The sequence below is a fragment of the Gallus gallus genome, chromosome Z (genome assembly GCF_016699485.2).
Source record: "Gallus gallus isolate bGalGal1 chromosome Z, bGalGal1.mat.broiler.GRCg7b, whole genome shotgun sequence".
Classification (NCBI taxonomy): Eukaryota; Metazoa; Chordata; class Aves; order Galliformes; family Phasianidae; genus Gallus; species Gallus gallus.
In genome coordinates, this window is record NC_052572.1 from 46,417,582 (window position 1) to 46,439,758 (window position 22,177).

Sequence of the window (22,177 nt, forward strand, 5' to 3'; positions counted from 1 at the left end):
CTAGAGCGGATCGCTCAAAGCTCAGTCCAAATTGTCTTTGTGCACTTCCAGGGAAATCACATCACTTCTGTGGGTGATGTGTCCAATGTATCACCACACTCATCCTGAAATTTTTCTTTCTTTTATCCTATATAAACCTACTCTTTTTCAGTTTAAAACTGTTCGGTTTAAAAGCTGTTCCTGTTCGGTCACTACAAGCCCTATTAGAAAGCCTTTTTCAACCATTTCTCAACCTTTCCTCATAGGATAAGTGCTCCAGCCCTCTGATAATTTCTGTGGCCCTCTGGTAGACCTCTTCTGGGAAGTCTACGCATTTCTAGTACTGGGGACCTTAGAACTGGATAGAGGGGGGGTGGAATCTCCTCCCTTGACCTGCCAGCTATCCTTTCTATAAAGCCTAGGATACACTTGACTTTTTGGGCTGCAAGCATACATTGCTGGGTTATATTCAATTTTTCACCTGCCAGTACCCTCAAGTCCTTCTTGTCAGGGCTGCTCTCAATCAGCTCATCTCCTAGCCTGTATTCATGTTTGCAGTTCCCCTTATCCATGTGCAGGACCTCACACTTGGTCTTGTTGAACTTCATGAAGTTCACATTCTCCCACCGCTCGAGCCTGTCAGTGCCCCTCTCGATGGCATCCCTTCCCTACATCATCCAGTAAGGCCCATGCAAGCAACAGAAACTGAAAAATCACAGAAAATGAGAGAATGTGAGAGAGTGCATTTCTGCTTGTACTTAAAAAGTAGTTTTAGCTAATAAAACACCGCTCTTTGACTTGCAATGATTTACGTAAGGTACAACATAACAACAATGGAACTACTGCCCAAAGTCATTATACTTGGAAGGAACTGTGTAAAAAGAGGAGTTTGACAACTTTGCTGGCTTTCCATATTTACAAGCCACTGTCAATGTTTTGTCGAAGAAAGGGATGTCTTCAAAGACTGCAGAACAGCATTTGAAAGTATGAAAGAAAAGCATGCCCCTAATAACAAGAATTGTTTTTCACATACACAAAAATAGGGTAGAAGAAGACTTAGCTGACCTTATTAATCACAGGATAACAAAGTGAGAGATGTAATGCTACTGGGAAATAAGCAAATGCTGTTCCAGACTGCTTCAAAATATCTATTTCTAGGAGGGATAAAAGATAACATTACCCTCATATATAATGTTGATGCAGCAGTTCTTTTCACATGAGTAAGAAAAAAAAAAGTCTGATTAAAACTTCATTAGGCATCAGAAAGAGTGCCAAAGATACTAAAGAAGATGAAGAAGCTATTCTGTACGTGTGAGATTACAATATTTTTTAATCTGGCAACAATAATTCTGTAAAGAAAATGACTTCTTTTTTCCTAAGTGCAAAGGATGCAGAAAGATGGGGAGTGGTATATGCAAAGTATAAGTTTGAAAAATTGGTGTTTTTTTTAATAATCAGGGCACTTAGGCCTGCTTGATGATGAATTGTTGGAGCAGAAAAACAAACCGCCTCCTTTTCATGTAAAGTGAGATGAGTGGAATCAGATGTGCCAAAAAGAGTCAGAATGCTCCCACTTGTCCACCACCTCACCGAACAAAATAATGCACAAACACAATGGTGCTGAAAACACCGTGTTTTGTGGTAGTATGTGTAGTCCTGATGTTTGCGGGCTGTTGTCAAACAAAGTCAAACAAGGCTGCAACACTAACAAAGCAGGGAGTTGGGCCTGCCTTGTAACAGCGTCTAGCAATGGGAGAACAGAAATTTTAGGGCCAGTTATTTTTAATGTTCTCATAATTGACTTGGATGCAGGACTTGAAGGTATACTAAGGAAGTTTGTGGATAACACTAGCTTGGGATGAGCCGCTGACTCCCTTATGACAACTTTCTGAGAGATCTTGGCAAATTGGAGGGCTGAGCAATTGGCGACAGCATCCATAGAACCATAGAATCACCAGGGTTGGAAAAGACCTACAAGATCATCCAGACCAACCATCCACCTATCACCAATAGTTCTCACTAAACCATGTCCTTCAACACAACGTCTTAACATTCCTTGAACACCGCCAGGATTGGTGACTCCACCACTTCCCTGGGCTCTCATGCACTCATGAGTGCCATGCTCCCAGGCACTCATTCTAGTGCCTGACTACTCTTTCAGAATAGTATTTCCTAGTGTCCAGCCTGAATCTCCCTTGGTGCAACTTGAGGCCACTCCCTCTAGTCCTATCACTAGTCACACCAGAAAAGAGATCAACCCCCAGCTCACTACAGCCTCCCTTCAGGCAGTTATAGAATGGTAAGATCTCCTGGCAGCACGTGTGAGGAGCAGCTGAGGTCTGTGTGTTTGCTCAGTGCAGAGCAGAGGAGGCTGAGGGGAGGCTGTCATGCAGCTCGTCACAGGGAGCAGAGGGGCAGTGACAGGACCCGAGGGAAGGGAACAGAGCTGTATCAGGGGAGGGTCAGGTGGAGGTTGTTTGGAAAAGGTTCTTCATCAGCATGTGGTGGGCATGGAACAGGCTCCCCAGGCCAGTGGGTATGGCCCTAAGAGCCATAAGAGTTCGGGAAGCATCCAAGCGGTGCTTCCAAACATAAGAGTTTGAATATTATAGGATGGTGCTGTGTGGAGCCAGGGGTTGAACTCAGTGATCCTTGCAGTCTCTTCCAGCTTGAGATATCTGGTGATTCTATAAAGTTACACGATCCCCAGAGTGCCAGTCTGGTCAGGGTTTTTCCCAGCTCTTGTTGTTGGTCCCTAGGGCAGAGCGTAACCCTAATGAAGAGGGCAGAACTTCACTTTCTCAAGGCCACCCACTTGCTCACAGACCAACACGATTTTTGGTAGTAGGGCAGAGGCCGGCGGAAGGAGGGCAGAACGGAGAGACATCTCCAAACCTTCCCCGCAGCTCCGGCTGGGTGCCGGCCGGACCGGGGGCGGTGCTTCGGCGGGGCCGCGTCGCCCCTGCCCCCCGCGGGCACGCGCCCGGGTTCCGTAGGAGCACGCAGGGCCGGGGGCGCGCGGTGGGTAGGCGTGCAGCGGGACCGCGCCCCGCGGCTCCCCGCCCCCGCGCTGGCTTTGTGCAGCCGCCCGCACTTTGCAGGCGCGGCAGGACTGGGATCCCCTGGTGCTTGAGGCAGTCGTACCTTCTCCTCCGGAGCTGGGCGCATGATGGCGGCAGCTGCCGCAGCAGAGGTGAGCAGCGCCGCGAGCAGCAGCAGCGATACCTCCAGCACTGGCGAGGAGGAGAGGATGAGGCGCCTTTTCCAGACCTGCGACGGCGACGGAGACGGCTTCATCAGCAGGTAGCGGCGTAGAGCCGCCCCCGCGAAGTGCCGTCTCAACTTCTCGCAAGTTTTCCGCTCGGAGCGGAGCGGTGGGAGGCGGCTGGGGAAGCGTCCCCGCTGCCAGGCCGGACCCTCCTCCCCGCCCGCAGCTCGCGACGGCCGCTGCCTCACCGAGGGGGGTGGGCGAGCTCGGGGCGGGACGGGCGCTTCCCGCCGCTCCTCCGCTGTCCCCAGGTGGCTGCGGGCTCCTGAGGGAGCGCAGCTTACGCTGGGGGCTTGCCTGTGCCTGGGAGCTGCCCTGCTCGGGGACTGCGGGAGCGACACGTCAGCGGGTGCGGAGGTTGGGGCTGTGAAACTTGTGCGCCCCAGCCATCAGCGGGCGGGTGATTTTCGCGGGTAAAGATACAGCTGTGGATAGTCGTGGAGGAAGGTGTGACAATTCAGTTGAGCACTCTGTAGAAACAAATGTCCTTTGCGGGTGCCTCCTCAGGAATGTCCACAGGTGTCAGTGTGAGAAGGTCGATAGGGCTTGTCACTGTAGTGCACTGTGGAGGTAGAGCCCTGGATGTAATGGTATAAGGTAAAACTTGTACAGCTTTTCCAGAATATCTCGTTTCCCTATGTTTTTTACCAATATCCTTGCTTTGCAGCTTCATATAAGTTCCTGCATGGTCCCATGTTAGTTTCAGAACTGTTAGCTGAGCTTAAAAATTTCTTCGGGCAGTGGTGAGTTCATGCAGTTGTAGTAGGTGGCTGGGTATAAGCCATAGTGAGATGTTCAAATGTGTGGGATTGTTGGCAGCATGTCTTGATCAGTGTTGGGCATGTTGTAAGGATACTTCTGGAACTAGTCTTCTCTCATGGAATTATAGACTGGTTTGTATTGGAAGGAAACTTAAAGCCCACCCAATTCCAACTTGCTCTGCCATGGGCAGGGTTGGCACCCACCAGATCAGTTTGCCCAGGTCCCCATCCAGGCTGGCCTTGAACACCTCCAGGGATAGGGCATCTACAGTTTCTCTGGGCAGCCTGTGCTTCACCTCCGTCTGAGTATAGAATTTCCTCCTAACATCTAACTTAAATCTTCCCTCTTTCAGTTTAAAGCCATTCCCCTCTGCCCTCTGCCCATGTTCTGTCACTGCCAGACTGTGAAAAGGCTATTCCCTACCTGTTTATAAGCTTCCTTCAAGTACTGGAAGGCCTCGTTGGGGACTCTTGCACAGTGATTCTGAAAACATTAGGATTTCCAAACGTAAGAGCTGTAAGAGGTGATGATAACTTGCATTTTCACGTTGAATCCTATGCTGGTTGCAGTGAGTGAAGCACTTCCACAGAGCTGAGTCAGAGTGAGGAATTTTCAAGTTTGTCGTCTAACCTGAAACCTGAGAGTATGACCCTACAGAAAGGCTAAGTAAACTTCAGTCCTCTCTGTTGTCTCTTTGGAACCAGAAAGTTGCTGAAAATCTCTAACAGCTGGCAGTCACTTTAGAAATAAAACCTGAGGGTCATGATATCTTTTATCTAAACAGCTCCCCAAACACTTTTTTTTTTTTTCCCTTCTTTCCCCCCTCCTCTCTCCCTCCCCCCCCAGTTTAGTAATTATTTTGACAATTGTGGTTCTGAAATGTAAACTAAGAAAATTCATACCTTCCAACCACTATTTTAGGATCACTTCTCTTTACATTTGTTTACTGTCCTCATGGAACTTATTCTGATGTCGGACAACTTTGTATGTTCACGTAAAGCACACGCTGTCTCCTCTCAGCACATTCTCTGATCTGCAATTTGATGCTTTTCTATAATGTAAACTCTATTGAGTTCTGTATATTTGTCTTTTAAAGCACTTACTGTGAGACCTTTGTCATTGTGCTCCATATGGACAGTTGAGAGATGCTACCGTGACACAAACCACTCAGATTTCTGACAAACTTTTCCTTAAATTTCCTAACTTTCATTCCAAGTTAGTATCATGTGTATTTCAGAGTGCGTGTTTCTGAGTGTTGGTTGAACTGCACTGTTGAGAGCATTAAGAACTCTGGGAACATGTCTGAGGGGATTTCAGTAGCAAACAAATTCAGCCCAGAGGATAGCAATAGTAGAAAACCCCTCTGGACATGGTAAGTCTGTTGGTGAGACTTAGTAGCATCTTGTTTCATAAGGGATTAGTGCCTTCAACACAAAGTTGTCATCATCTTGATCAGACCATTGTGTCATAAATTACTATCTCCCCTTAAATTTCCATATTTCAGAGAAAGTAGCGAATGAATATTTAACAAGTGATTTTTGCTATGAATAAGAGTCACTTCATAGAATCATAGAATGGCCTGGATTGAAAAGGACCATAATGATCATTTAGTTTCCACCCCTCTACTACGTGCAGGGTCGCCAACCACCAGAACCAGGCTGCCCAGAGCCACATCCAGCCTGGCCTTGGATGCCTTCAGGGATGGGGCATCCACAGCTTGCTTAGGCAACCTGTTCCAGTGCATCACCACGCTCTGTGTGGAAAAACTTCCTCCTAATATCTAACCTAAACCTCCCCTGTCTTAGTTTAAAACCATTCCCCCTTGTCCTATCACTATCCACCCTCGTAAACAGCTGTTCCCCCTCCTGTTTATATATGCTCCCATCAAGTATTAGAAAGCCGCAGTGAGGTCTCCCTGGATCCTTCTGTTCTCCAAACTAAACAATCCCAGTTCCCTCAACCTTTCCGCATAGGAGAGGTGCTCCAGCCCTCTGATCATCTTAGTGACCCTTCTCTGGACCTGTTCCAAGAGCTCTGCATCTTTCTTGTGCCGGGGGCCCCAGGCCTGGATGCAGTAGTTCAGATGGGGCCTCACAAGAGCTGAGTAGAGGGGGTCAGTCACCTCCCTCTACCTGCTGGCTGCTCCTCTTTTAATGCAGCCCAGCATATAGCTCTTCTGGACTTCATTAGCCTGCATAAATGCAATGTACTCCTTGCTTTATGTAGTGTATCTATTTCTCTCATGATCTATGACAATGGCTATGCACAGTGGTTTTCAGGGTATATCTATAGTTTGTGCCATCACAGTCTTGCAGACAGTTCCTTCTGGTTCGCTGGCGCACTGTATTTTTGTGAAGATTATACTTCTTGTCATGGTTTGCAGTCTTAGTGTTTGGTAATTGCGTCTGTTTTAATGTGGTGAATTAAAGACAATTTTATTTATTTATTTGCATTAAACATGGCCTTCTTCCACGGACTTTATTTTACTGGTGGAAGCTGCAGTGTTTTCAGTCTTTGAGGGCAGCAGTATCTTTATTGCTTTCCTTGTGGCCACAGTAGAGATGGTAGGTTGACTTTTGCGCACTAATCGTGCCCTTTACAGCAAGTTAAAGATTGCAATAAATGCTTGGGCATCTGTTGAAGGAGATGAAAAACACTGTAAAACTGTCTGCTTCATGGAAGCGTAAAGCTGATTTATAGTCTTTCACTAGTTTTAGCCTCTTCAGAACTTAATTTTCAGTGCAGAAGGGTCTAAATTTGTAGTTCTGCAGCTGTTATTTGTCGTAAATTGTTGTATCATTTAAATCTAGTATCGCTTCAGTTTTGCTTTCAGGGCTGAAGCTTTTGCAGTCATTTGTTTGTATAATGCATGTAGTAGTTTGTTTACAAGATATCTATCTTTCCTATTCCTGAGTAGTTAGGGAAAAGATTTTTCTTGAAGCAAAGGCAGACATTTTGTACTGGTGTTAACTTAGTTCATACTGCATGAGGAAAAGAGCTGTTTGCATTCCTAATTAAGTTGTATGGTGACTCAGCTGTGTAAATGCTTTGTTGTGTGTCAAACTGTAAACCTTTTTAAGAAAAATAGGGAAATAGAGGCACAGATGGAGAGGAGGAGCGTGCCCTGTGACTCTAACTTTACAGCTTCACCTAATATACTGGTTATTTTTTTTTTTTCCAAATTCCTAGGATGATATGAGTGTACTTGTTAAGTATGTTCGGTTGATGGTTGTAACAAAGAAGAATCTGAATGACTGGGCATTAAGTGCCTCTGTCAGTCTCTGTGTATTGTGTGTGACATGTGTGTGTTGAAGTTTTGCAACATCCAGTACAAAAAATATTAGGAAAACTCCAGAGCTCTAACTTATTAGTTTACAGTGAAATGTTATTTTCCTCTTCATGGGACATGTAGTAATTAGTTTTTTTTTTAAAACATCTTTCAAGTACTTATCATCTTTTTGATACTTCAGCAGGAACTAGCTTCACAAATAAAAATATGCAAAGCAGTTCATGATTAAGATGGGACTTTGAACACTTAATATTAGTTGGATCAGCCTCACTGAAGCAGAAAGCAGCCTTAAAGTACCCAGAGCAAAACTTTGTTTGCAGCTGTAGTTGGATTGTGCTGTTGTCGTTAACAAAAAACTGTTAACTGAAAAAAAACTCTTAATTGTATTCATTTGTTTAGCTTTTGTTCTGTTTGAGAAGCTTCAGAATCTGCTGCTGTTGTTGAAATTGTATTCAGCTTCAGAGGTTTGGTGTGTTGGGGAAGATGTAGAGTAGAACAGAATATATGCTGCCTTTTAAAAAGAAAAAAAATTACTTTATCTTTCAGATTAATATTGTAGCCCTTATGGTTTTCAGCGAGGAAAGTGAAACCAAATGAAAACATGGGTTTTTACAGGTATTGAACTAGATAAATATCTTCTTCAGAGACTTAAATGCCTTTTTTATAGGTGGATGGTACCAGCTTTCCTTTTAGACGTATAATGAATTTGATCTTTACTGCAGAAGTCATTAAATGGGTTCCTAGATTATTATATTGCAGTGCTGCATGGTCTAAGGTAAGACAATTTTGAGTGTGCCAGAAATACTTTTGTTGAAAAAACGAAGCGATGAGCTACAAAGATACTGGGTGAATAAAATAATATTAATTTCATAAATAAATTACAAATAAACACTGGTTTTCTGATTTAAAATTTAAAACATAGTAACTTCTGAGTTTATGCAGAAGAAAGGCAAAGCTAGTGTTTAATTCAAAAGGATAAATTTCATCATTATTGTAAGAATAATAATATGAAGTTCTACTTGTACAGACTGTTTGGCAATTCTTTTGTATAGACAGTTGATTTTTACATTGTACTTAGTACCTTACTGGAAATCTGCAGTAAAAACAAAGTGAGATGTTTAAATAATGACAAATCTGTTGATTTGAGCTTGTGCAGCTCTTCAAAAGCACATGCTGAAGGAGTGCATGCTTTGACAGCATTTCTCAGAAGCAGCTAGAGACTTGCTGGATTTGGTCTGTTATGTGAATGGCTTTAGTGGTACATGTCTTTGAGAACTCGCAACATTTTCAACAAATAAGAAGTTGATACTTCCCTTTTTAATGGGCTTCAATGGGTGGGGCAGTCCCAGACTTCTTGCTCTCTGCTGTTTTGTTATCCCCTTCATTGTTTGTCCTTCTGGTAGCCACATGCTATTAGGAAAGAAGGTATTTTCAAGAAGACAAAATGCTTCTATTTACTCTGTTTTTAAGGAAACAAAATTATACTTCAGTTCTGCCTGCCTGTCACTCCACAAGAGGAATTACAAACAAACTTCTCTTTTTTAGGTAGCTGCTTTTGATAATGTGCTGTAGCTACTGTACTTAAAGAAGTATCTCTTGAAGCACAAAAAGACTGATGAAGTGAGAGATGGAAAGTTAACTTTGGTTATTTATGGCAGACAAATTTATTGTTTATGTTTCTGTGGTGTTGGTTGGTTGTGGTATATGAGACTCAAAATACACTGTCTCAACAGGTCAGAAATGCACGCTGGTGCTTTTGTGTGTGTGTGTGTGTGTGTGTGTGCGCGCGCGCGTGTATACTTAAATAAGCTGGCTACTTGTAGCCATGGAATCGCAGAATCAGAGAATGGCAGGGTTGGAAGGGACCTCAAGAGATCATTGAGCCCAGCCCCCTGGGGAGGCTTGACAGATCTTGAATGCCTCTACAAAACAGACATGTCCAACCTGTGGCCGCAGCCCAACCCAACTCACACTTTGGCCCACAGCCCCTGCTGCTACGCCATCATGGCGCTGTCCCAGGTGTGTGCTGTCACTATTAATACCATCCCAGGCACGGGGCACAGTGCAGTGCAAGCTCAAGTGATGGCAAATAATGTTATGCATTTTGATACATTGGCTAAACACTGTTCTTTGAGCAGTGAAAAATATGCAGCTGGACTTTCCATTTTGATAGAGGAACTTGAGAATAGGTTTCAAATTTGCAAAAAAAAAAAAAAAAGTACTTTTAAAAATTTATTTGGGACTCCATTTTCAGCCGACATAAATGCAAATTTTCAAATGGGATGTACAGAGTTGAAATAAAAAATCTACTTATGTCTCTTTACCAGGTTTTTAAAGACCTGTCTGACCAGAGAGAAATACCCCTCACTTCACAATCACGTTACTCATGTCATCACTTTTTAGCAGTGTGCACTTTTGCAAACAAGTGCTTTCACTTGGATGAAGCACAGGAAGAGTAAAATTTCATCAAAAGACTCTGATGAACACCTTGAGAGCTTAGTAAGGATTGCAATCACTGTCATCAAACCAGTTTGGGTTAGCTTCACAGAACGAGGCCACACATCCCACCAATTTTATGCTTTTTATTTCTCTTTTTTATGTGTTTTAATAAAAAAATTGAAAAATAATGTATATGAGTAACAAAACTTACTTTAACTAAATTATATATTTTATGAGGGCTGCTCCAAAAGTAATGCCTCCTATTTTATTATGTTGCCCCATGACTTCAGAGGTGGGTGTTGGTATGGAAGTAGAGTCAAAATCTTCCTCTGCCAGTATTCTGTTACATTTTGTTGCAGTGTGACAGATGGCAGCAGAGGGGCAGTCTGACAAAATGGCATCTGACATGGAAGTGCAGATGAAACAAATGTGTGTCACTGAACTCCTCTGTGCAGAAAAAATGGTACCCATTGGCATTCATGGACATTTGCTGAACTGCTGTGGAGACAAAAAAGAGTGGATCTGAGCACAACAAAGTGGTGACTGGTGGGTTTTAGCAGTGGCAACTGCAGGTTGTCTCCGCTGGTGCAGATTGTTACAAGTGCAGCATGCAGGTTCTTGTTCATTGCTGGTGAGAATGCATAGCTAATTGTGGTGACTAGGTTGCAAAAGAGGGTTCTGTGGCTGAGATTTTGATCTATCAAGTAGCATTATTGTGCTCTTTGTATCTTTCATAGTTTCCATGGAAATAAATAAGAGACATTACCTTTGGAGCAACCTTCTTAAATGTGGTTGTTGACAATTCCTCTTCACTCACTGTGGCCTTGGCAGGCCAAAAGGTTGGATACCCATGCCTTAGAAGGAGACTCTACTCCTCTCTGGGCAACCTGTTCCAGTGCTCTGTCACTTTTACTGTAAAGAAGTTCATCTGTAAAGAAGTTCATCTGCATGTTTTTTTGGAACTTCCTATGTTCAAGTTTTAGGCAATTGTTCCTTGTCCTATCACTACACACCGCCAAAAAGAGCCTGGCCTCATCCATTTGCCTCCCACCTCCCTTTAGATGTTTATAAACATTAGTTAGATCCCCCTCGCCTGCCCTCCCCCTCCCCCCCCCGCCTTAGTATTTATTGTGTGCTTGTACTCATGTCAGTTCAATTATCAGCTTCATTGGGGTAGATCAATTTACAAGATTCTGTTGCTTTCTGCAACAGGACGCCTACTACAACAAGATTCTTAATTTATTTTTCCCTTTTCTCACCATTTTCTGTACGTAGCGTAGAGAAGTGGAAGGGCTCAAACTGCTTGCCTTGAAATTTTGCTAAAGAATTTGCTAGTGGCCTAATATCTGGAGAATTCTTTAATTAAAAACAAACAAACAAACAAAACCTTTCAATTACTTAAAACAGATAGCCCTTATGTAAAACAAGTACTGTTTTACCCTCTACTGCCTTAGCGTGGGTCAGGCTTTTTACTGATAGTAGCATAGAATTTGTCTTGTTGAGCATACTTTGTGGGTCTTTGTGGAGAGAACATCTATGAAATGAAACTATAAAATGACAAAGCTGACAGTGATATCTTTGTGTGAAAGTAATGTGGATGTTAGTCTTTCCCTTAGACAATTTTCTGCTCTTCCCTTTTTCACTCTCTGCTCTAATAATGAATTATTGTGAAGTATTTAGAGTGAATATGGATAATGCTTCCCAAGTTTGCAGTCTGACTTTACTCCTTGCAGCTGATTGAAGGGAACATATCATACTTCAGGCTATAGCTCTGTATGAAACCACAAGTTAAGTTCATTGTCAGAGATTTTGACCAAGCATCATACATTTCAAAATTAAATTTAAGTTGGAGGCAGTGATCAGGATGTCATGGAATATGAATAAATGATGAGTCCAGGACTGTATCATACACTGTTATGATGAGGAAAAATAATAAGCTACTGGTGTGGTATAAATCAGAGAGTCACAGATAATCCTGAGTGAGAAGGAACCCATAAAAATTACTGAGTTCAACTCCTGACTCCAGATGGGAGCACCTAAAATTCAAACCCTATGTCTGAGAGCGTGGACCAAACTCTTAAATCAGAATCATAGAATCACAGGGTTGGAAAAGACATGCAATCTACTCCAACCATCCTCCTATCACCGTTACTACCACTAAGCTACTAAACTATATCTTGTAGCACCTCATGCAGATGCCTCTAGAGCACTGCCAGGGACGGTGACTCCACCACCTCCCTGGGCAGGCCATTCCAGTGCCTGACCGCTCTTTGAGAGAAAAAGTTATTCCTTATATCTAATCTAAATCTCCCCTGGTGCAACTTGTGGCCATTTCCTCGGCTCCTGTTTGTTGCCTGGGAGAAGAGGTCAAACCCCTCTTCATCACAACCTCCCTTCAGGAAGTTGTAGAGCGCAATGAGGTCTCCCCTGAGCTCCAGACTAAACAATTCCAGCCCCCTCTGCCAGACTTTTCACCATCTCCAGAGCCCTCCTTTGGTTGCTCTTTGATCGTTTTATCACCTTCTTAAACTGTGGCTCCCAAAACTTCTGCATGGCCAGAAAGTTCTTAGATTCCTCCCATGTACTTCTGGATGTTGCTGTTAATGTTACCAGTGTTTACAACAGCTGTCAAGCAAACAATTCTGTTGACAGTAGAAAAAGGCTTTCTTGTGCTTACCAAAACAGTTTTTTACAAAGGTACCTGCAAGAAGCCATACAATAAAGAAAACAGGCTCCTGCTATCACTGTATTTTCTTTCTTTAACTAGTAATGCTCTAATGTGATTAAACTATATTCCTTTCACACATAGCTTCAGAATGTTCTGGAGCAAAGGTGAGCAGAGGTACTTGTATGGTTATAATAATGAGGACTTGGAGTGTAACATTGAAGTGATGCCTCTTCTGAAATAAGCCCTAATATACAGACTTTGCTGAAAGATGAGACCAAAGAGCTCTTCTCTTATTTACTTCACAGGTAATCTGTTGGAGGTCATTTGCTCTATAAAATTATACTGAACTCTGTGAATGTATATACACACAAAGACAGATTTGTCAAAGACTTTATAAGCCTCTTTTGGTGTTGAGCTTATAATATTTTAAATGCAATTCTTCAGCCCTATGGTGGTAAAATATGTTGGTTTTTTTTTTACCTGTAAGATGTTTTTTATGAGTCTGTGCAAATATATTCAGTGAGGTTAACTTAGTCGTGAGTTACTGCTTTACATGTAGGTACTTTCTTGTCCCTTCAGGCTATTCTCTGCTATTTGTAAAGCAGCATCAGGAACCAGATGTCCAAGTAGAGGCTGTTAGCTCTCAGCTGTGAGCAGTCTAACCAACAGTACAGCTCTATTTGCTACAGCGAAGAGGTTTTAAGAAGATCATCCATGTAACAGAACTGAAGTAATAAGCTGACTTTGAGCTGGTAGAAAAGTAATATTATTCTGCTGGTTTTACAGGTACTGGGGTTCCTAACTGCAAAAGCAGCTTGGTCTCAGCAGTGTACAGTTTTAGTTCTGGCCTCAGTCCAGCTGTCTAACAAGGAAACATCATTTAGAATAGTCAGCAAAATACCACCTTTGTTAGTTGGTATTAAGGCCTTCATTAGTCTTTGCATTTTTTCTGCCTCTTCTGCACATTGTGGGCCATTCTTACTGTCACAGAGTTGGAAAAGTTAAGAAAAAAATGTATTAGGGTCTTACTTGAGATCTAGACTATTTCTCTGTGCTTTTCTTAATCACACGAAAACCTAAAACGGAGTTGTGTTAAGAATTCCCACAGGAATTGTCAGAGCCTTCTTGAAACTGACTTTGTCCTAACTCCGGTTTTTCCCTGTGTCTTGAAAACAGTTCTAGCTCTTGTGGTGTGTTTCTTGGCTTAATTTTGTTTTTCATCCATCTCCTCTAAGAAGCTGCCAGAGGGAATGTGAAGTTTGTGATGGGAGGAGTGCTTTTATATGGATACAGCACAATAGTATCAAATAATCAAACATATCAAATAAGCCTGTGTTTGAAGCACTGTGCTGTTTTTTACATGGTAGTGCTCTGTTTTCTGTGTTTCTCCTGGAGCTTACTTTAGTTAGTGGTTCCACAGTTACATAGAATTTTGTGGGTTTTTATTCTTTATCCCCCTACGATCGTCTCAGAGTATCAGAACTGGAAAAAAAGGGAATAAGTTATGCGAAAAAACTGATGCATAGATACGGATGAAAAAATGAGAGAAACACTCTGTGAGCTTAATTTGAGCTGAAGAAAAAATATCCCTTTGTTAAATATTGTGTCTAGCAAGCATGCCAAGAATAAATATTCACTAAAGACTTAAACATTTCCAAGTCTGTATATGTTATAGTTAAGAAACAGTCAGAGAAATATATTCAAACTTGCGTTTTTTGAAACCTTTCATGTTGTAGCATTCATTAGCTGTCCAGTTCTTATGTGAACATCAAACTCAAGAAAGGGGTATAATCAGACAATTTAGGTGGAGCTACTCAAGTTTTAAAGACAGTAGAGTTAGCCAGTGTGTTTTATTGTCACAGAGTTATCTCCAGGTCTGTCTGTGCCCATGACAGGGAGACAGCAGGCACACGGGCCCAGTGGCCCAACAAAAGAAAAGGCGGGGGAGGGCGGAGGACGTGGACAGTTTACAGGCTGGTTCATACCGGTTCTGTGACTTAGTGGGGCAGGGGGACCCACGCCTGGGGGAAAGGGGCAGGGGAAAAGGGGGAATGGTTGGGAGACGGGAGATGGACCTAAAAACAGAACAGCAGCAACAATCCGAGGAGGAAAGTTAATTTACTAAGTATGATGCCAGAACGTAAGATAACAAAATATAATACAAAATAATTGGAATTGAGGTTAATATATAAAATGAGAGAGAGAGTGTCCACAACTGAAGGCCTTACTCTAAAGCTGAAGGCGAGATGGTCCGGGAGCATGTACTGCCGAGACAAGCAGCAAAAAAGGACAGCAATCTTGTGACCTGTGAACAGTTTTATCCTTCCCTCTGAACCAAAAACAGAAAACACAAAGCCCTCGGGTGTATGCAGTTCTTCTGAGAAACTGGTACCTGGAAATTCAGCAGTCCACAGAACTGGAGCATTCACTCTTTTAACTCTTTAACTCCCGGTGCTTCACATGATGTTACGTTGTGGGTAACCGATAACAAAAATCATAAATCCATGACATTTATACAGCTTATTCTATTTTTTCTTTCTACTGGCTGGCATTAGTGACTTAGGAAAAATGGTTGAAGTGTAAATCTCAGGCATACTGCAATGTGTTTTTATTGTATTCTTTGAAGCTAAGCGTCCAGGTAGACTGTAGTGTGGAAAAACTGAGCAGAATGCTCCATTTTGTCAAACTTTTTGATGTCATTGAACATTATCACCAAGTTAACCCACAGGTGCTGAAGCTATTTCTTATCCTCATTCATTTTTAATGGGTTTGCTAGCTAATATTATTTTATAGGAGTTATTAACATAAGAGAATTTAACCTTTCTTTGAAGTCAGTAATTTCCCTATTGGTGAGAAAAAAAAAATTATCTGTGCAACTGGAATTTTTTCCATGTGTTTCTTAATGGCTGTTCTGAAATATTAGAAGTTTACTAATATACTTATGACTGATATCTCCTTTTCCTGATCCATAGTAATATCTTTAGGATAACTAGCTGCCATTTCATAAGGCCATTTTCTTTCACCAAGCTTGTTGCTTGTCAGTCCCTTTTCCCCTCATCAGGCTTTGAAGGTCTTGCACAGTTGGCAGATTCTTCTCCTCCTCCCTAGCAGCTTCAAAGCTTCTGGGTGCTGGGCTGACTTCTTACTGGCCTTGAAGGTCCCAGGCACCTGGTCATCCTCAAAAAAGGGAACATAACAGCACACAGGGTGCCGTCTATAAAATTAAGCAGCTACAGACTGTAAGCAGGACTTGGACCAGAGCTGCTACAGGACAACAAAACTTGTGAAACCACTGCCAGCTAATGGCAGTATCTCAAGAGAAAACCAAAACTAAATCAGACAGTATGTCTTGCTCTGGGATACATTCCTTTATAGGGGAGACAAACAGATGTGGGAATCTACAAGTTCCAGGAAAAAGATAATTATTGTTTTTCTCCTCAAAAAAAAAAAAAAAAAAAAAAAAAAAAAAAATCCTCATTTATCTTGTTGCAGTTTTTATTTTTGGCTTTTTTTTTTATTATTACTTTGTATTGTTGTTTTAAATTGTTGATTATCTAAACTTGGAAAAAAATAAGTCCAAATGAAGCATCTGGACTGGATCTTCTTGCTGAAGTGAGCACTTCTTCCTATCTGAAACAAAGTCTGCTTCTCCACAGGAATAGTTGCCTCTGTAACTTCTTCAGCCTGTCCTCCTCCCCCAGGGAGAGAGGAGGGAGAGATTCAGGAAGGGTGGGCTCAGAGAAGTCTTGACTGTCAAAAGAATTGCCTGGAAACGGAGGCTCCACAGGAGTTTATGGGGTTGCCTTGAATTAGGGCGCTCTGCCCTCATCCCATCCCAAGGGTGGGTGGAGATCAGAGGGCCTGTTGTCCTCTGGGCAGCTGTACAGGGACAGCAGAGGAGGTCTGCAGGAGGGCGTGTGAGGTGTTTGGAGCCTTGTGGTGGGGTTCTCTACTCTGAGAATGAGAATACCAATTAGAGATTGCTGTCCTCAGTCTGTTCTCTCATTGGCCACTGAATGGGTGATTGAAGGTTTAATTTATTTCTAATGGATAGCATATGCATTTGCCTATTAAAAAGCAAACATTTCATTTCTGACAGTTCCTGCAACAGTTGATGTTGTTGGAATCTACTATGAATCGTAGGGGGACACCATGATAGGACATACTGTCTATTGGAGAAGGGTTTCACCTGCAAGAGGAAAGGAGTATTGCTGTGCAGGGGTGGTATAGGTTGTGCTGCTGGAATATCGTGAGATGCAGTCAAGGCAGAGCACAGCTCTGAATTAAGACTTAGCCAGTTGAGTAATGAATAAAACCTATGGAGTTTTGGGGTTGGTTGAAGTTAATCCTTCCTTTTTCCTGCTGCTGCTTAGAGTGGGCAGAAAATAAAACCAGCAAGTGATTTCAAGTAACAACAGCAACAACAAAAAAGGATATGTAAAGAGAGATAAAACAAGGGACATGAGAAGTTTTGATTATTTTTTGTTTGTTTGTTTCTGACACTGAAAATACTAAGTACAATGATATGGTTCCTGCAAGTAGGCCTGGTAGTAATAATAATATTGCAGAATGGTTTGAGATTTAGTAATAAAAAATAATAAAGAAGAGTTGAGTACTATTATTTGTTTATACCTGCAAGTGAGAATGTGGGTACTAAAGCAAAGGACACATATGTGGGGCATCCCATCCTGTGGTCAGCATGGGGGGAGAAAGTGACTGGGATTTTACAATGGAGCAGCCATCTGCCAGGCTTACAGAAGAAATTACTGAAGTGTATTACAAATAGTTGCCAAAACTTGCTGGAACAGAAATAATTTCAACATGCCAAGGGGCTCTTATCTGTCTGTGGTGCACTGCTCTGGACAGCCCATGTCCCTTCTGCATTTCTCAGGTTGCCTGGAGAGGTGGTGGATGCCCATTCTCTGCAGACATCCAAGGTCTGGCTGGATGGGGCTCTGAGCACCTGATTGAGATGTAGGCGTACCTGTGCATTGCAGGGGAGTTGGACTAGGTGACCTTTAGTGGGCCCTCCAACACATGCAATTCTGTGACTCTATGCTGGGGAAATAAAAAAGACAGTACTTGGATTTATGTTTCAATTAGTTGTAGTTGAAAAAAATGTGGTGTAAGGTTCTTAAAGACAGAGTCTGAATTATTTTGTGTGTATTTTCTTTCCCGAGATCAATGCTGTGCTCCTCCACTCTGTCTCATTTCTGAGTTTGTGACACTAAGATAATAGTGTTTCTCATTTGACAGTTTGGGCTCCTGGAGAGCCTGGAATTGTTTAGAAACAGTTAGCAAGTAGCACACAAAATCCACTTAAGATGTTCTGCTCTTTTTAAAGGCTGCGGGAGCCAAAAGGCACCTGATCTTTCTACTACACAGTGTTTAGGTTTTATGTGCTGTTCTGCGTGTTGTGGACCTTAGAGGCTTGGGGCATTCTCTTTGTGATCTGGATATGTCAGAAGGCTTTGGAATTGTAATGACTTCTTTAGGTACAGATTAAGAAATAAATATTTTGTACAATCAAAATTTGACCCTCTGTGAGCTTTCTGGAGGATCTTACTGAAGACTTACTTTGTCTTGCAATTGCTGGTGGCTCTTAACGCTACTTTACTCCCCAAACTTCCTTTCTTTGTATGAACTGATTCCTGCAGTCTCTGCGTGATGTTACAGTTTTATCAGTTGGACATTTGTAGTTACAGCTGTAAGAAGGAGATTATAAGTTTTTATGGTTTTTTTTTTTGTTTGTTTGTTTGTTTTCCTGGCAGTGAAACAGTGAACTGGAAGGCAGCTGTTGTAGTCACAGAATCATAGAATGGCTTGGGTTGAAAGTGGTGAGGTGCTGGAACAGACTGCCCAGAGAAGCTGTGGATGCCCCATCCCTGGAGGTGTTCAAGGCTGGTTGGCTGGGGCTCTAGGCAGTCTGGTCTAGCACTAAATGTGGAGGTTGGTGGCCCTGCCTGTGGCAGATAGGTTGGAGCTTTGTGATCTTTGAAGTCCCTTCCAACCCAAGCCATTCTATGATTCTATGACCTCAAAGATCCTCTAGTTTCAACTCTTCTGCCGCAGGCAAGGTTGTGAACCACTAACTCAGGCTCTAGATCAGGGTGCCCAGGGCCCATCCAGCCTGGCCTTGAACATGTCCAAGGATGGGATACCTACAGCATCTCTAGGCAGCCTGTTCCGACGCCTTACCACTCTCTTAGTGAAAAATTTCTCCGACAACTAATCTAAATCTCCCCTTGTAGTTTGAAACTGTTTCCCCTTGTCCTATCCCTGTAAGGTCTAATGATGAGTGGATTTGTGTAATGTTTGCATGTTGGTCAATGTGATGGAATTGCTGTGTCAGCTGAAGGTCTTCACACGTAAGGGAGCTGCCCCACCTTCTTCAGGTGAAGATGCGATTGCCTCCTCTGGTAGGACACTGAATTGCAGGTTAAGGAAATGAGGCAACTGTCTGATGATACTGGGAAGCAGAAACAGAGCAAAGGAAGCTGGAGACAGGCTACTTTGGGGAGCCAGAATAATGGACAGGAAAGACGACTAGAAAAACTGAATTTCAGAGTAGAGATCTACTTCTCATCTGGAAGGAAGCTGATGTGCAAGGCAGAAAACATCTGTGAATTGCAGGAAATCTTTGGTTTGCAGGAATAAGTGAGGTACTTCACAGAAGTATTTGTTTGACCTATGTATAAAGTAAAGACTGACGAAGAAATTGAGACAAAAAATACATCTTTATTTTTCTTGAAGCTTACTTTTAAGTGTGATCTCAATTATGAGCAGCCTTAGAATTGTATGTGCAGCACATTTTAGGAATTTAGACTTACTGTTGCCTTTGCTAGATCAAATCCCACATGGTGAAATTGTGGGGTGAGAGTGTTCCTAAGCTATGTGGAAATGCTGATCTTCCTTCATTGTTCTCCTGCTTTATGAGGGCAGTGGCATCATCTGAAATCTGCAGAGGCTGAAGTCCAAAAGCTGTGTGCTCAGTTGGACTGGGGGACTTCTGTTCATTCTCTTAGTATCTGTTTAGATACTAAGCAGCATCTGTTTAGATGAGGTTTCTCTTTTTGTTTGTTGCTAGGGCACATAGCTTCTTAACTGAAAAGCAAGATCAGGTATTTTAGGGAAGCACTCTTTGGTAGTAGATGAATAGCAAACATGAATCAGGAGGGGGAAAAAATTCTTAGACTGTTTCCAGGGTCATTTGTGCACAGTTGCTCATAGAAAAGACAGTGCTTGTGAATTAGTGTAATTCCATGATTTAATTGCTCAGAAGTTTGACTTCTTGTGAATGCAGAGGGAGTCAGAGCAGTTGGGGTACTGTGTGAAGCATAGAAACAGAGCAAGCTGGTAGATATCCAGCAGAAGAGGTTTTGAAAATTCATGTCTACACCAGAGAAATAAATGAAATATACTGTTACTGAAGAAAAAAAGCCATCTAAGTCCAGTATATTTTTTTATATATTGACAACTTCTTATTGCTTCACTTGCCAAGGATGTTACTGCATACTCCATTGGAGGGACATTTTCAAATCAACTTCGAAATTAATACTTCAAATAGATCTGTCTGTCTACAGAATGTGTGAACATGTTCAGAAGCAGCCCCTAATACAGCTGCATGGAACAGATTTTTTTATGTTTCTTGTGTTTTTTTTTTAACTGTGTGCCTCTAGGGAGTTAATCTTTAATTTTGATTTCTATTCTTCAAAGTCACTTGAGCAATTGCAGGTTGCATAAGCAAAGATAAAATGTTTTCTTGCAAAATTACTGTAGCTGAAAATGTAGAGTTAGAATAATTCAAGTTGGAGTAGACCCATAAGGACCATGAATCCAGCTCCTGGCTCCACACAGGAGCAACTCAAAATTCAAGCCCCTATCTCTGAGAGCATTGTCCAAACAGTCCTTGAACTCCATCCATGTGCAGTGCATCTTATCTGATCTAAGAGAACATACAGCTTGAAGTGCTTAAGAAGTTCCTTTGTAAATGATTTTTCATAAATTTGTTGCTATAATTGAGGTGATGCCTAAAACAGTTGATGTCAATGCTACCACATTACTACTGTTGTTAAATTTGGGGGTTGATTTCAGATTTAGTTGTTGGCATCTACATGCAGGCTAGCTCTGGTTTAAATTTTTAATATAGACATAGCTTAGCTGTATCTCCTGTGAAAATTTGAATGCAAATTTGAATGAAAATTAAAATTTTCTTTGCAACATCCTTGTGAGATTGGTTTGTGTTGCTATCCTAACTTCTAAAATAAAGGAACAGAGCCATGGCTGGTTTTATTTATTTACTTATTTATTCATTGTCCAGGTGAAATGCTAAGAACGAAACTCCAACCAAAATTTTAAACACAAATATCAGTCACTTATGGTTGATGCGTGTCATTTAATTCTCTTATATTGCCAGATAGGACAAGAAATTATCATATGCTAAAATACATGCTCATAGCATTTGTTGTTGTGTTGTTGTTACAGTTCACTTTCATTATAAAAATCTCTGCCAAAAAATCTGCTGGGGAAGCTCTTACCATGTTCTACCCAGCAAATAGCTTTATCTGTTGAACGGACAGGCGTTGACTTACTACAGGAAATCATAGGAAAGAAATAGCAAAGGGTAAGTAGTGATAATTTTTTTAACCTGAGAGAATGGGGCACCAAGTTTTTGATAGTGTAGGGCAGCTGTTGATTAAGATCTGGATTATCACTCACATTTTATTTAGAATGGGATTGTTATTTGATGTATATATATCTCTTCCTTCAGTTGCTGGAGAAGTTGTAATGAGGAATGCTTAGGAAGGTTATTCAGTCTTGGTTTACACTTGCCGCATTCTGTTTCCACAAGAATGGCAGTGGCTTTTTTTTTTTTTGTGGTTTATGTTTTGCAAAAGGACAATATGACAATCTCTTCAAAAAAAGCCTCCACTTTCTGAAGGCCATTGTTAGAGAATATCAGATGTTTGTCTAATAAGTCCACTTATTCACCGTTAGTCATCAACTTCTGATTTATATTGTGGTTTTTACCGACTGCTGCTACTGAGAATTCTTTTAACAAACTTATTCTTAATGCAGTTTTGATAATAGGGAACAAACAGAGCATGTACTGCTGAGGATGTTTAGCTTCATATTAAGCCTAAAGTATGTTCTTGAGATTCTTTCATTCTTCACACAAAATAGAAAATAACGTTGACCTTAGTGTTGCTGGCTGGTTTGTTCCTGGCAGTATGTTTACATGCATTTATATGTATTTATCCAAAGAACACATCATGTGCATTTTTTTTAACTATATCATATGCTTTCAGTAACTACCCTGCTGACTTGGTTGCAGTTGTCTTTTAGCCACTTGCACTCAGTGTCAGAGTATTTTATGTAGCGCTGCTCTCCTCTCTGCTTTGAGTTTCATTTAACAGACAAAGCAAACTACTTGAGAGAATTTTGCAGTCACGATATTTGGAGACAGGCTTGAAAACAGTTATTCCAAATGCTCTTTTTTCTTTGACCGTAAATACCTTTTTCCTCTTTAACTTACTGCTGTTTAGAGGCAAGAGAGATTTCCTTGGCCTACGGTGAGTAAAATGGAAATCAAAGCTGCCATTGATCCAGCTGAAATATGATGATTTAGTTTCTTAGTACGTCACCTTACTCTGAAGATCAACAGCACGATTCAGCTCTCACTTGTGTCTCTGGTAGTGGAAGTGTTGAAAATAGCATGAAATTAATCCTTAAGGAGAAATCTTTCTGTTTTTCCATGGTCTTTCTGTGTTCC

The 22,177-nt window shown here is 41.7% G+C and overlaps 1 protein-coding gene across 4 annotated transcripts in view; it reads left to right on the forward strand.

Annotated features, from left to right (window-relative positions):
* Positions 1-3,032: 3,032 nt before the first annotated feature.
* Positions 3,033-22,177, forward strand: part of MCC (mutated in colorectal cancers) — a 199,242-nt gene continuing 180,097 nt past the window's right edge. The window contains exon 1 of one of the 4 annotated variants that reach the window (XM_413971.8): positions 3,033-3,282. In XM_413971.8, coding sequence (XP_413971.5) covers positions 3,146-3,282 — 137 coding nt within the window. In that variant the 5' untranslated portion in view covers positions 3,033-3,145. Of the gene's footprint in view, positions 3,283-16,343; positions 18,483-18,813; positions 19,068-20,888; positions 21,029-22,177 lie in introns of those variants that run through there. The other 3 variants (XM_040655698.2, XM_046905991.1, XM_040655697.1) reach the window with 3 other exon arrangements.